Source organism: Varanus komodoensis, unplaced genomic scaffold (assembly GCF_004798865.1).
Source record: "Varanus komodoensis strain SLA01 unplaced genomic scaffold, ASM479886v1 scaffold20_1, whole genome shotgun sequence".
NCBI lineage: Eukaryota > Metazoa > Chordata > Lepidosauria > Squamata > Varanidae > Varanus > Varanus komodoensis.
The window spans coordinates 10841047-10854176 of record NW_025335587.1 but is presented as its reverse complement, the minus strand read 5'-3'; the positions used below and the strand labels follow the sequence as shown (position 1 = coordinate 10854176).

At 42.8% G+C, this 13130-nt stretch overlaps 1 protein-coding gene across 5 annotated transcripts in view; it reads left to right on the top strand.

The window, feature by feature from the left end:
• Window positions 1–13130, top strand: part of JAK1 (Janus kinase 1) — a 104837-nt gene that overhangs the window by 37990 nt on the left and 53717 nt on the right. For 4 of the 5 annotated variants that reach the window (XM_044430071.1, XM_044430069.1, XM_044430067.1 and 1 more), the window contains 2 exons: window positions 1623–1746; window positions 5713–5866. In XM_044430071.1, coding sequence (XP_044286006.1) covers window positions 1742–1746; window positions 5713–5866 — 159 coding nt within the window. In that variant the 5' untranslated portion in view covers window positions 1623–1741. Of the gene's footprint in view, window positions 1–1622; window positions 1747–4748; window positions 4930–5712; window positions 5867–13130 lie in introns of all 5 variants that reach the window. The other variant, XM_044430072.1, reaches the window with a different exon arrangement.

Sequence of the window (13130 nt, the reverse complement as noted above, 5' to 3'; positions counted from 1 at the left end):
TACTTCACAGAGACTTTCCAAGTGGATAGTCCATACTATAACCTTATCCTATCAACTGGCTAAGATTGATTTGCCTACAGCCCCTCAAGGCCATTCGACTAGGGCTGTTGCAGCCTCATCCGCCTTTGCATCGAGGGTCCTGCTTGATGATGTATGCCGAGCTGCTACTTGGGCGAACCCTTGTCCTTTCGCCAGACATTATCGTTTAGATGTTTGGGCTCGGCAGGATTGCTCCTTTGGCAGAGCCGTTCTTTCATCTGTTCTTCATTGAAGACACCTCCCCTCCTCCTTTATGGTAAGCTTGTTAATCTACCCATATGTTGATGCACAGAGGCCACGACAAAGAAAAGCAGGTTGCTTACCTGTAACTGATGTTCCTCGAGTGGCCATCTGTGCAGTCACACAACCCACCCGCCGGCCCCGCTCGGTGTCGGTGAGTGGACATATTTGTCGGTACCAAAAGTATTTCCTTTTTTCATGGTACCGATCCTTTTTCCTATCTTATTCATACTGAAAATTTTTTCCACAAGGGGGTGTACGTTCGGTCGTCAAACACTGAACAAAATGGCGGACGCTCTGCTCTTTATAGGCCATGTGGGAGGGGGAGCGGAGCTTTTTTCCCCACCAAAAACCGTTAGCTTGCAATCTTCCAGCCAAAGGCACTGTGCAAGTGCAGCACCCATATGTGTGACTGCACAGATGACCACTCGAAAAACATCAGTTACAGGTAAGCAACCTGCTTTTCCTGACACGCTCTCAAAATCTGCTCCAGTGGGTTTGACAGCCTCCTGGAGGTGACTTAACAGGCAGCATGCAGGAAGGAGAGGGGGAAATCGCATCCCTCTTATATGCAGTAACTTCCACTAGTATGCCATTGGATTTAATTCAATACCTGCAATCAAAAGAAGCTATAATACAGTGGTACCTCAGTTCACGAACTTAATTCATTCCATGATTCTGGTCACGAACTGAATTGGTCGCAAACCGAGTTAAAGTTCCGCATAAGGTTCAATGTAAATAAAGTTACTCCGTTCTGAACCATATGTAATTTTTTTTTAACCACAAAAATATTAAAGTACAGAATGAAGAGAGAGAGCACTATCCTTGCTTGAGGCGACTTCTGCTGTGGAGGACAGGTGGGTGGGTGGGGAGGAGGTTATTGTTTGGAGGGAGAGTCTTCAACGGCGGTCTCAACTAGAGGAAGCCATAACCGCGTGTCAGAGCGGGGAAGATGGCAGTGTTTGTGTTTGTGCAAACATGATTGTGGCCATCTTCCCGTGCGAACACGTTTGTTGCCATCTTCCCCACATGAACACAATTGCGATCATCTTCCGCACATGGCGACCATGTGTCAGAGCATGTTCTAGTGGGGAAGATGGCCATGACCGTGTTTGTCACCTGATGCGGAGTTTGCGAACGGAAGCAAAATTTTGCTGAACTTTCTGTTCATGAACCAACAGAAGCATTCGTGAAGCATTCGTATTACTGTAGTACTTTTATATTTTTATTATTAAATATAGCTGCTTCTTAATAGTAAACCATTTCTATTGTGTAAAGGTGTATTTTTCAAGGTGCCTACTGTGACTGAGTTCATTATTTTCTGTCATTTTATTTTGAAACAGCTATATCACCATTGTGTCACAATCTATTTGCACTGTTTGATGAAAGCAGAAACTTGTGGTATGCACCAAATCATGTCTTCCAGGTAGATGACAAAACTGCACTCCAGATTCATTATCGCATGAGGTATGTATGACATTATGTAGTGAGGTGTTATGTTGTCAAGGAAATGTGTCCTTCTGTTAGATATTATATTCAGTTTCCTGTTCTTAAAATACAACCAGTTGTCAGTTTTTGCCTACATGAGTGTTGTTGTGTTATATGCTATCAAGTTGTCTCCAACTTATGGTGACCCTATGAAAGCTCTCCAAGATGTCCTGTCCATGGAAAAAAACAGATGTTTTAAGTGTTTCTGCTTTATGTGGTACAAGAAATTTAAAATACATGGCTATTTTCAAAACCGTTATAGTAGGAACTCATTGATGTCGGTTTGGGAAAAATTAAAGATAAAACTTTATACTAAGGTACTGAGATGGCTTTCTCCTATGGAAGCCCTTGTATATTCAAATGCTTTGAACTTCAATAAGATTGTGAGGTACAATGACATTCCTGATAATGATGGAAAAATGAAATCAGATCAAGAATTACAAGAACAGGGTATTGATCTTTCTTGGTGGCATCAAATGCAAATACAATCGAGGCATGCGAAAGATTATAAAATGTATGGTTTTTATAAGGAATAAACAATGTTTGATCAAATAATTTTAAAATCAGATGAAAAATGATTAAAAGATTGTATAACTTTCTCTTAGATATGAAAATGGAAGATGAACAAGTTAAGGAAACTGATATCATGGGCACAAAACTTTGGTTATAATATTGAACTACAGAAATGGCAAAAGTTGTGGGAAAGAAACATTAAGATAACTTTAGCTACTTCATATAAAGAAAATATTTATAAAATGTTTTATAGATGGTATTTGTTGCCAAATAGATTAGCAGGAATGTTCTTAAATATGTCAAAGAGATGTTGGAAATGTAAACAAAAACCTGGTACTTTTTATCATATGTGGTGGACCAGTGACAAAGCAAAAAAATACTGGGTTAAAATACACAGATGGCTTGGGGAAATGTTGCAAAGACCTCTAATATTTAAACCCAAAGTATTTTTATTAGACATTCTTCCTGATGACTTTGATAAGCAAAGCACATATTTGATTTTACATGTAATCACAGTGGCAAGGATTGTATTTGCACAATATTGGAGGAATGAAGAATTACCAACTGAGGAACTGATTTTAAAGAAGGTACTAGACTGTGCGGAAATGGACAGACTGACTTTGTCTCTTAAGGAGAAAGAAGATACATACTATTATCAAACTTGGGATTTTTTTCTATCATTGGTTAAATGGGACTATACGTAGGGCTGAAATATACATTAATTGTAAAAAGAATAAGATAATAACCCAGTATGTCTGATGTCTTTGGAATAATTGTTGTTGTTGTTTAAATTGGTAAAAAATAATAACAACTTAAAAATGGAAGAACTATGGACAGAGGTTTGCAACATTTTACAAGAGGTAGCAACTAAAACCATCCCAAAGAAAAAGAAATGCAAGAAAGCAAAATGGCTGTCTGAGGAAGCTTTACAAATAGCTGAGGAAAGAAGGGAAGCGAAAGGCAAGGGAGAAAGATACACCCAATTGAATGCAGAATTCCAGAGAATAGCTAGAAGAGATAAGAGGGCCTTCTTAAATGAACACTGTAAAGAAATAGAAGAAAACAATAGAAAAGGGAAGACTAGAGATCTTTTCAAGAAAATTGGAGATATGAAGGAAACATTTCATGCAAAGATGGGCATGGTAAAGGACAAAAATGGCAGAAACCTAACAGAGGCAGAATAGATTAAGAAGAGGTGGCAAGATTACACAGAAGAACTATACAAGAAAGATTTTAACATCTCTGATAACCACGATGGGTGGATCACAGCAAATTGTGGCAAGTTCTTGAAGAGATGAGAGTACCAGACCATCTTATTTGTCTCTTGAGAAACCTGTATGTGGGTCAAGAAGCAACAATGAGAACTGGACATGGAACCACTGATAGGTTCAAAATTGAGAAAGGAGTTCAGCAAGGCTGTATACTGTCGCCGTGCATATTTAACTTATATGCAAAGCACATCATGGGAAAGCACAGGGTAGATGAATCACAAGTTCGAATTAAGATTGCCAGGAGAAATATCAACAACCTCATATATGCATATGATACCACTCTAATGGCAGAAAGTGAAGGGGAACTAAAGATCCTCTTGATGCGGGTGAAAGGGGAGAGCACAAAGGTTAGCTTGAAACTCAATATTAAGAAAACCAAGATCATAATATCCCATCCTTCCTGGCAAATAGATGGGGAAGAAATGGAGGTAGTGACAGATTTTATTTTCCTGGGCTCCAAGATCACCGCAGATGGGGACTGCAGCAAAGAAATTCAAAGACGCTTACTCCTTGGGAGAAAAGCTATGGCAAATCTGGACAGCATGCTGAAAAACAGAGACATCACCCTGCCAACAAAAGTTCGTATAGTCAAAGCTATGGTTTTCCCAGTTGCAATGTATGGCTGTGAAAGTTGGACCATAAGGAAGGCTGAGCTCCAAAGAACTGAGGTATTTGAATTGTGGTGCTGGATAAGACTGCTCCGAGTCCCTTGGACTGCAAAGAGATCAAACCAGTCAGTCTTAGAGGAGATCAACCCTGACTGCTGTTTATATATACAGGCCATATACTGAAGATGAAACTCAAATACTTTGGCCACCTAATGAGAAGGAAGGACTCACTGGAGAAGACCCTAATGCTGGGAAGAATTGACGGCAAAGGAAGAAGGGGATGGCAGAGAATGAGGTGACTAGATGGAGTCACTGAAGCAGTTGGTGTGAGCTTAGATGGACTCCGGGGGATGGTGGAGGAGAGAAAGTCCTGGGGGAATGTTGTCCGTGGGGTTGTGATGGTTGGACGTGACTTCGCAACTAGGAAAAAACAGTCGGTACCTGAGCCCAAAGGACCAAGTGAAGAACCTCTGGAAGTTCCTGGTTCTGACTTGATTTAAAACAAATTTATGCACATTGGTAGAGATTAGGGTGCAGTACATATTCCTTAGAAAATAATCACTATGGGTATGATTTTTTTTTCTTGCAGGTAACTGGACCATCATCTATTAACTGCCTCCCAGCTCTCTTCTCTACTTGCGATGTTTTTCAGAGTTGGCAGTTTCATGGGACAATGTCTAGTACAAGGCAGAGCTAAATAGTGTGAGATGGGGCACAGTCCAGAAAAAACTTGGATATTTTCCTATCCCTTTGGCATTGCATGAGAAAAAGTTAAGCACATACTGAACTTTCCCATTGAAATAATTGGAAAAGTGATGCTTGCTTTGGCAGGATACTGCCCATTGTGCCTTGAGCATGAAACAATTTACATCTCTTTGCTATTCATAGGTGATGTGGATAGGCATTCAACAGTTTGTTTACATATCAATATCAGCTATAGAATTTGTCCTTTTCACAGAACATATAAATGTTGAGCACACCCAACCTCTGAAAATTTTGCGAGGAGAACAGTTTATCAATGCCTGTATCTAGGTTCAAGCTGCCTTTGCATTTTACAGGAGCTTCCACAAGAGTTGTGCAATGTGTGACTTTGCATTGTGCTGGAATGCTGCCATGGCAACATGGTGCTACCATGGACTTCCAGCAGAAAATAGAGTTACCTAGACAAGCTCATGTGTGCTCATTATTCAAAGCTGATACAGGGATGCCTTGGGGAAGCACTTAATAGAAGGCATGTCAAGGGGAAATCCCATGTTAGGAAAATTGTAAATCCATTACTGGACTCTACTAGGTAGTTGAGATTGTGGGGCCTCCGAGGAAGCAGTAAGGACCAGTAATGAGCTGGGTTGTTTGGGGATATATGGGTTTGTTAATCTTGTGTTAGCAGTCATAACTGAGCAATCTTGAGACAATCAGCATTTCTTTAAGTTGATTTTTTTTTTACCAAGATGCATTTTGGTAGTTGCAGGTTCCAGATTTCATATGTTAAAAGTTTTGAATTATGCATATAGCATCAAATGTTTTCCTGAAGTTGTTATCATTATTTTCTCAAGGTTTTACTTTACCAACTGGCATGGGGCAAATGAAAATGAACCATCTGTCTTGAGACATTCTCCAAAGAAACCAAAGAATTCTTATGAAAAGAAGCAAGTGCAGGAAGGAACACCCCTACTTGATGCAAATTCACTGGAATATCTCTTTGCACAGGCAAGTGATTTGTAAGAAGGATTCTAAGTCATGTTTATGTTATGATAGAACCTGCTTGCTTTTTAAGAATTCTTATGACGTACTTTTGTTTCTCCTAAGAAGGGAGATTCTCATGGTTATGTTTGTTTAATCTTTTTATTTCACAATTGGTATAAACTCTGAATTAAGTTCTAGTTCTTTGTCGTGGTCCCTGTGTGTCACACATATGAGTACTGTGCCCTTGCAGTGCCCTGTTTGGGAAGATTTCTCTAGCATAGCCTAGAACTTTCAACGGGAGCCTGCCTCCTATCCCCTATATAAAAGGTGGGTTCCTGGCATCTTGTCAGTTTGCTTTCAACCACTGTTTGCCAGTGCATTGGGATCTCTAATGTTTGTTGCCTTCTCTCTTCACACCTCAGTCATATTTTTCTGAACTTTTCCTAAACGTTTCTATTCAATTCCTACCTCTAATTACCTTTAAAACCCCCAGTTGCCACCTGATCCTCTATTCTCTTGATAATCCCTTTCTTACCCATTCCCTCTCCTCCCAACCGTTAAACCGTATCACTCCCAATTAAAAAAACCAAAAACTTACCAATGTATTTCTTCTCTCTATCCACTCTTATTCTTTTTTCTACCCTGTTGTCGCTCAGCAAACTGGCCTTTAGAAAGTGTGCTGGCTGCTGAGTCAAAATGTCCTCTTCTGATGGACACTCTCTGCCTGTTTTGCCTCGGCGAGCAACACCAGATGGAGGTGTGGGAGTGGGCTTTGGGCGCTATGCGAGGTGTCGCTGAGCATGGAAGTCAGTCCACTTCAACCTCCAAAGAAGCCTCAAAGAAATATCCTCCCACCAACACTTCAGCTAAAACTAAGCCTTCTGCTGAGCATGGGGAGTTGGAGGAACCAAGGAAAAAGAAGGGGAAGTGTAAGTATCTCTAACTCAAGGTGTCGGAATGGAAGAAAATGGCCATCTGAGCACAGTCTGCAAATGGAAAGACCACCTCCGGCATCATTCTCAGACAGCAACGTCAGAGAATCTTTGGTTCCTTCTCAGCCAAGATCTTTGCCTTACTGAAAGGACCTGATAGATACCACCCCTTTGATTCCGCTCTTCTCATATGGTCCACTTTCATGCAGCTATTGTTGATGTCTTCTTCATCTATCAGTTTCAGCTATGGATCTACTCCAACACCCATACTGTGGACAACCCTACTGGTACCCTGCCTCCAGACAATATTATTCTGGTATCCTTGGGACCCGATGGCAGATCTTCATTGGTATGGCTGGCTGGCTTCACCTCCAGCTACTCCTCATCATTGATCACCATCAAGACCCGTCCGCCAACAAGACCTGTCCAGGAACCCAGGAGAAATGGCATAAGAGATCTCCTTTTCTGTCTTCTGGCATCGACTCTACAGACATGAACTATGTGGACTCTGACATGGCCAGACTGGTCTCCACATCTCTGGACAATGTGATTTTGGTGCAGGGACAGGGATCTCCAGGAGAAAGCCTTGGGCACTTCCCGATACAGGTCCTTCGTATGGCGAAGTCTCTCAGAATGCAGGTTCAACAATCTTATCCATTTGGAGGAACTCAACCACCCAAGAGAAGCCTGGAATCATATAGAGGCAGCACTGATAGGTGGCACGAACCAGCCCTCTAGAACTGATCACCTACCAATTTGGAGACTGTTTAAACCATCATGCACACACTTGGGAATCTTTCACATATGATCCGTGGGTGCTTTTCATCATAACAGATGGATATAAAATTGAGTTTGAGACCCTACCACCTCTTGGATCGATCCACACAACTCCTCCATCACCTGCTGTAATGGAGGAGATCACCTCTTTACTAACAAAAGGGACCATCTGCCCAGTGCACTGATCCTATCTTAAATGTGGGTTCTACTCTCAGTAGTTTGTGGTACTGAAGAAGGATGGTGGTTGGCAGCTGATATTAGATCTAAGAAGAGTAAACTGATACATTGCCTGTAAGAAATGTTGAATGGTTTCTCTTCAATCCATAATGCCGCTGCTAAAACAAGAGTCCTGGTTTGCCTCTATTGATTTAAAGGACACTTACTTTCACATTGCCATGCGCTCTAACTACCGACACTTTCTCCAGTTCAAGATCGGAATGGAACCTTATGAATTCATGGTTTTGCCATTTGGACTCTCCACAACTGTGAGAGTGTTCACTAAATGTATGGCCCCGGTGTGTGCCTATTTAAGACTCAGAGACATACACATATATCCATACTTAGACAATTGACTGATTGTGATGGATTCCAAACAATCTCTTAACTCAGTCAATAAACAGCACTTGCCCTGGAAAATCTGGGCTTATGTAGAGAAATCTGTTCTCTTACCCACTCAGAGCATTCTGTACGTCAGAGCAGTGCTGAATTCGCAATCAGCTTGAGCGTACTTGCCCAAAGACCTCATGGACAAACTAGTGTGCACAGCGTCAACAATCGGGTCCAACTGGAGAATGTTGACATGACAAATCTAACAATTACATTGCCTCTATTTGGGAAGATTTTTCTAGCTAAGTCTAGAATTTTCAGCGGGAGCCCCACCCTCCTCCACTGTAGCATAAATAGGCGGGGCTCCCACTATTTTCTTAGTTTGCTTTTGACCACCATTTGCACTGCTTTGGGATCCCTCAGCAAGGAGCATTGTTTTGACAAGTGCCCCCATTTCCAGGCATTTACAAAGCAAGCCTGAAAAAATAGGGCTGGCAATCTGAGGATGGAAGTGTGGCCAAGGTATCTCATTGCTATACCAGTGACCCAAAAAGCCACCCTTCTACCTCTCGGGAGGCTTTGAAAAATTGCTCACTTTCCATGGTAGTGGACTTGCTGAATCCGGCTTCTTTGGAGCCCAAACAACCATTCTCTTCTAGTGCTACCAGGAAGCACAAGAAATAAAAATAGAAAATGGTGGAGGAACCCAAAGGGGGAAAATGTTGGATAAACTGAAGCCCACAAAAAACCTTGGCACCATTCACTGGTCGCTACTGAGTGTTGCGGTTTGTCTGCCCCACCAGCAGTCCCGGCTACCGCTACAGTGCCAGCCTTGCAATCAATCCATGCCTCCCTGGCTGTGTTGACTCCAGCCACACCAGCCCAACCTGAGCCTGCTGAAGGACCAACTTTCTTCTCAGAAGGAGAAATTCGAGGGTCTCCATTCTGTTCTCCAGTGTCTCAGACCACTTTTCTGATCCAAGTGGTACAAACTCCAAGGAGGGACATAAAGTCACTGGTTGTTCCCCTAATGCCTCTAACAAATTACATCATCAAACCCATCATGGATCTCAGCCCACCATTTGGTGCACAGCTTTGAACCAAACATATCAGTGCACCAGAGAGATCCGTATTGGGGACTTCCTACATATGCTGGTCGTTACTTCCCTGGCTCTCCATGGGAGCAGGTTCTGGAGCTAAACAATTACCCATAGCCACCAACCAGTGCTCATCCTAGGGATCAGTGGACTCTGATGCTATTCAGTCACCATCTGGTCCCAGATCCAACCATGTTGGAGCTATAGCACTCATATACCCCTGGAACACAACCAGAGCAAGAACAGAGACCTTCTTCATCTGCCAACTCACCCTCATCTGACATAATGGACCATGCTTCAGATTCTGACTCATTTCCAGTATTTGAGGAACTGGTTTCCGTGTTGCTGGACAATGTTGTCATCTCCCAAGGCCCGGGATCCTCAAGGGAAGACAGGGTTCTTCTTGCAGCAATTCCTCTGGATGGCAATGTCACTTGGCCTCCAAGCCCAGCAAGTCACCAAAACCAGTGGAGGATTCAGTGTGTGACATAATCCAAATGGAGGACACAGTACCAGTAGCAATACCATTCTGACTGACCTAGCTCACTCCATGAAAGACCCTTGGGAGCTACCAATCCAGTCTCACCAAACCTCACAGGCTGGAAGGCATGTACAGGGTACAGGAGAGTGATACCCTACTTATTCTATCATCTGTGCCCAAACTCCATTATTGTGGAGACAAAACAAGGATGCCCTCAAAGAGAACACTCTGCACTGACTGATGGGGAGGCTTGTCAGTTGGACATGATGGCATGGAGCCTATATTTCACTACGGACCTGGGTCTCTGCATCTCTAATTATGAAGTCACAATGGGGAGGTACCAGGTCTTTCTCTGGCAGAAGATGGAGGTTCTGGCAGCTCTCATACCTTGCCAACAACAGGAGTTTGCCAGGGTCTACCTATCCAAAGCCATCCAACTCTCAAAACAACAGATCACCACAGCATGCCATTACATCAATTGTGACTCGAGGACCCTCGTCAGAGCAGTGGCAATACACAGACACTCATAGCTTCTGAACTAGAAGACCACGTAAGTGGCCATGGGACTGACGCATATGGTATCAGCCTTATTACACCAGGCCCCCATACTTTTTCTCTGGGTGCCAATAATGCTTGCAACCACCTACAGCCTGACAATGCTGCTGCGATGCTATTTCCAATAAAATGCAACCACCTAAAAAAAGGCTGGACGCCAAAAAGAGGCAGCATTGATGGGTAGTGTGAACTAGTCCCTCTCTTTCTCTACCATTTTCTTTTGGTGATCACCTAAAAAACCATCTTCCTATTTGGGAAACCATCACATTGGACCTGTGGGTACTTTCCATAGTATGACAGGGATACAAAATCAAATTTGAGACCTTGCCACCTCTAGGAATGGCTTTCCTAACAGAGAAAAGTCAGCACTTTACTAGCAAAAGGGGGCAATCCATCCTGTTGAAGTTCAGCGTAGTTTCAATTTAAGGTACTTTATTGTCCCAAAGAAAGATGGTAGCCTACGCCCATTAGACCTTTAGGGAGTTAACTACTTCTTTCCAAATAAGGCATTCTGAATGGTTTCCTTACAAAATAACTTGCAGCTCTTATGACAAGGTTTGCATTGATAGATATGAAAGATGCATTTTTCCATATAAGCATCCATCTGGACTACTGCCATTTCTCACTGTTCCAAATTGGCCCTGACCCCTACAAGTTCCAGGTTTCATTTGGACTGTCAGTAGCACCAAGGGTGCTGTTGTATGGCTGTATGAAATGTATGGCTGTTGTGTGCACCCATCTCAGGCTACAAGATGTACAAATTTACCCTAATCTGAATGACTGGTTACTAGTGGCCATGTTGAAAACCAACCTCTTGCATTCCATTAGGATGATGTGCCACCTTCTCCATGATCTTGGACTGTGTATTAACACTGAAAAATCCAAGCTTGTTCCCTCACAGTCTATCATGTACATCGGAGCCTGCCTGGATGCTTTGTCAGCCTGAGCTTATCTACCAGTGGAAACTTATCAGGTCAGCTCATCGCCTCCACTCCAAACTGAGATCTACCATTCAGAAAGTTCGACAGTTGCTGGAATATATGGCCTCTGCTATGGCAGTAGTTCAGTATGCAACACTGCACATGAGACCATTCCAGTTGTGGTTTGCAAGGGCATACCATCGCAACTGTGATTCATCTCAGAAAGTTCTGGTGCTCCCCCGTTCCGTGAGGATTAGCTTTTATTCTTTATGATCTCTGTGCATCACACATGTGGGCTATGCATGCATGCAAGGAGCTGTTTCAGGAAGATTCCAAAGCTGATTCTTATTTGACAAGAGGATGGCCCATAGACAACACATAGCATGAGGATAGGGCTCCCACCAAGATCTCAGTTCCTCATCCACTTACCTCACAAAACTTGTTTGTCCCCCAACTGCTTTTCAGATTTCTATTTTCTTCAGGTTATCCTTTCACTTTATCTTTTCTTGCTGAAAAAAAATCTTGTTATTATCCTTGCCTCCGCCACTGCCTCCTCCACCACCACCACCACCTTTTACTTTCCACGTTTGTCCAATAGACAAAATGGTACTGAAAGCCCCATTCTGCAATTCTGTGGCATGTGGTAGTAAACTTCCACCTACGGACGGCTACTCCATGTGTCTTTTTTGCCTGGGAGAAACTCATGTTGTTGAGCTACCATTGCCAGGTTTTCACCAAACAGATGAGAAAACATTGGGCAGACCTCCTAAAAGCTGAACTGTGGAGCTGTGCTCTGCACGTGGATGACACCAAGCCATCCACCTCGGGTGCTCCTATTTCTTCTAATTTGAGTCCTAGATGCATCTCTTACCAGTTGGGACATGCACTGCCGACATTAGTAAATGCAAGGCCTATGGACCAGATTAGACTGGAGAAAACACATCAACCACCTAGAACTCCTTGCTGTCCAAAAGGCATCAATTCCTTTCCAACAAGCTGCCTCAGACAACACAATGGTAGTTTTCTACCACAACAAACAGGGTGGCAGAAGGTCTGCATCCCTAGTGCGTTTGACTATCCGCATATGGGACTGGTGCATTAACAGAGACATAACTCTGGTTACCATCCACGTGGCAGGAGTGCAGAATACCATGGCAGATGCCCTCAGCCAAGCACCATTCTGACTACACAAATGGGAATTCAATGCAGAGATCAGGAACAACATCTTTACTGTCTGGAGCAAATCATCCACTGACCTTTTTGCAGTGGAAGACAATGCAGCATGCAACACCTACTGCTCATGGACTGGAATTAGTTGAAATCCTCTTGGAGATGCTTTCCTCAGTCCGTGGAAGGGGACTCTATTCTACATGTTTCCACCCTTCTCTCTTACTATGAGAGTAATCGCAAATCAGAACAGATGGGCTCGTTGCATCTTCATAACCATCAATCCATGGATGCTCTCATGGAAGGTCTCATTCCTTAGTGGCCATTCACTTCAGACCAGAGATCAAGTTTGCTCTGCGCTCTGTGAATAAACTCTCCATACCTGACTTTCCACACAGAAAAGGTAGTCCTAAGACTAGACCAGATCTTCCTTCCAAAGGCCTCCTTGGTCTTTCACTTAAATCAAGAGGCTGTACTCCCAGCCTTTTCCTAGCCCTTTCTACACCGATTGAAAGAACATTATATATGCTTAATGTATGAAGGACATAAGTGAGCTACAGATCCTAAATGGAGTTGATATAACAAACCAAAAAGACTCTTCATAAAATATGCTGACCATTCCAAAGGTGAACTGATTGGTTCACAATGTTTAGCCACTGGATTGTGGAGAAGATTAAACTAGCTTGCCAGCTGGTACACATAGAATTACCACACTAGTTCACTGGCATGGATCTTTAAAAGTGACTTACTACTCCCTCACTTTATTATTAGGGAACTTCCGAAGTTCAGTGCCTGCTTATTACATTCAAAACA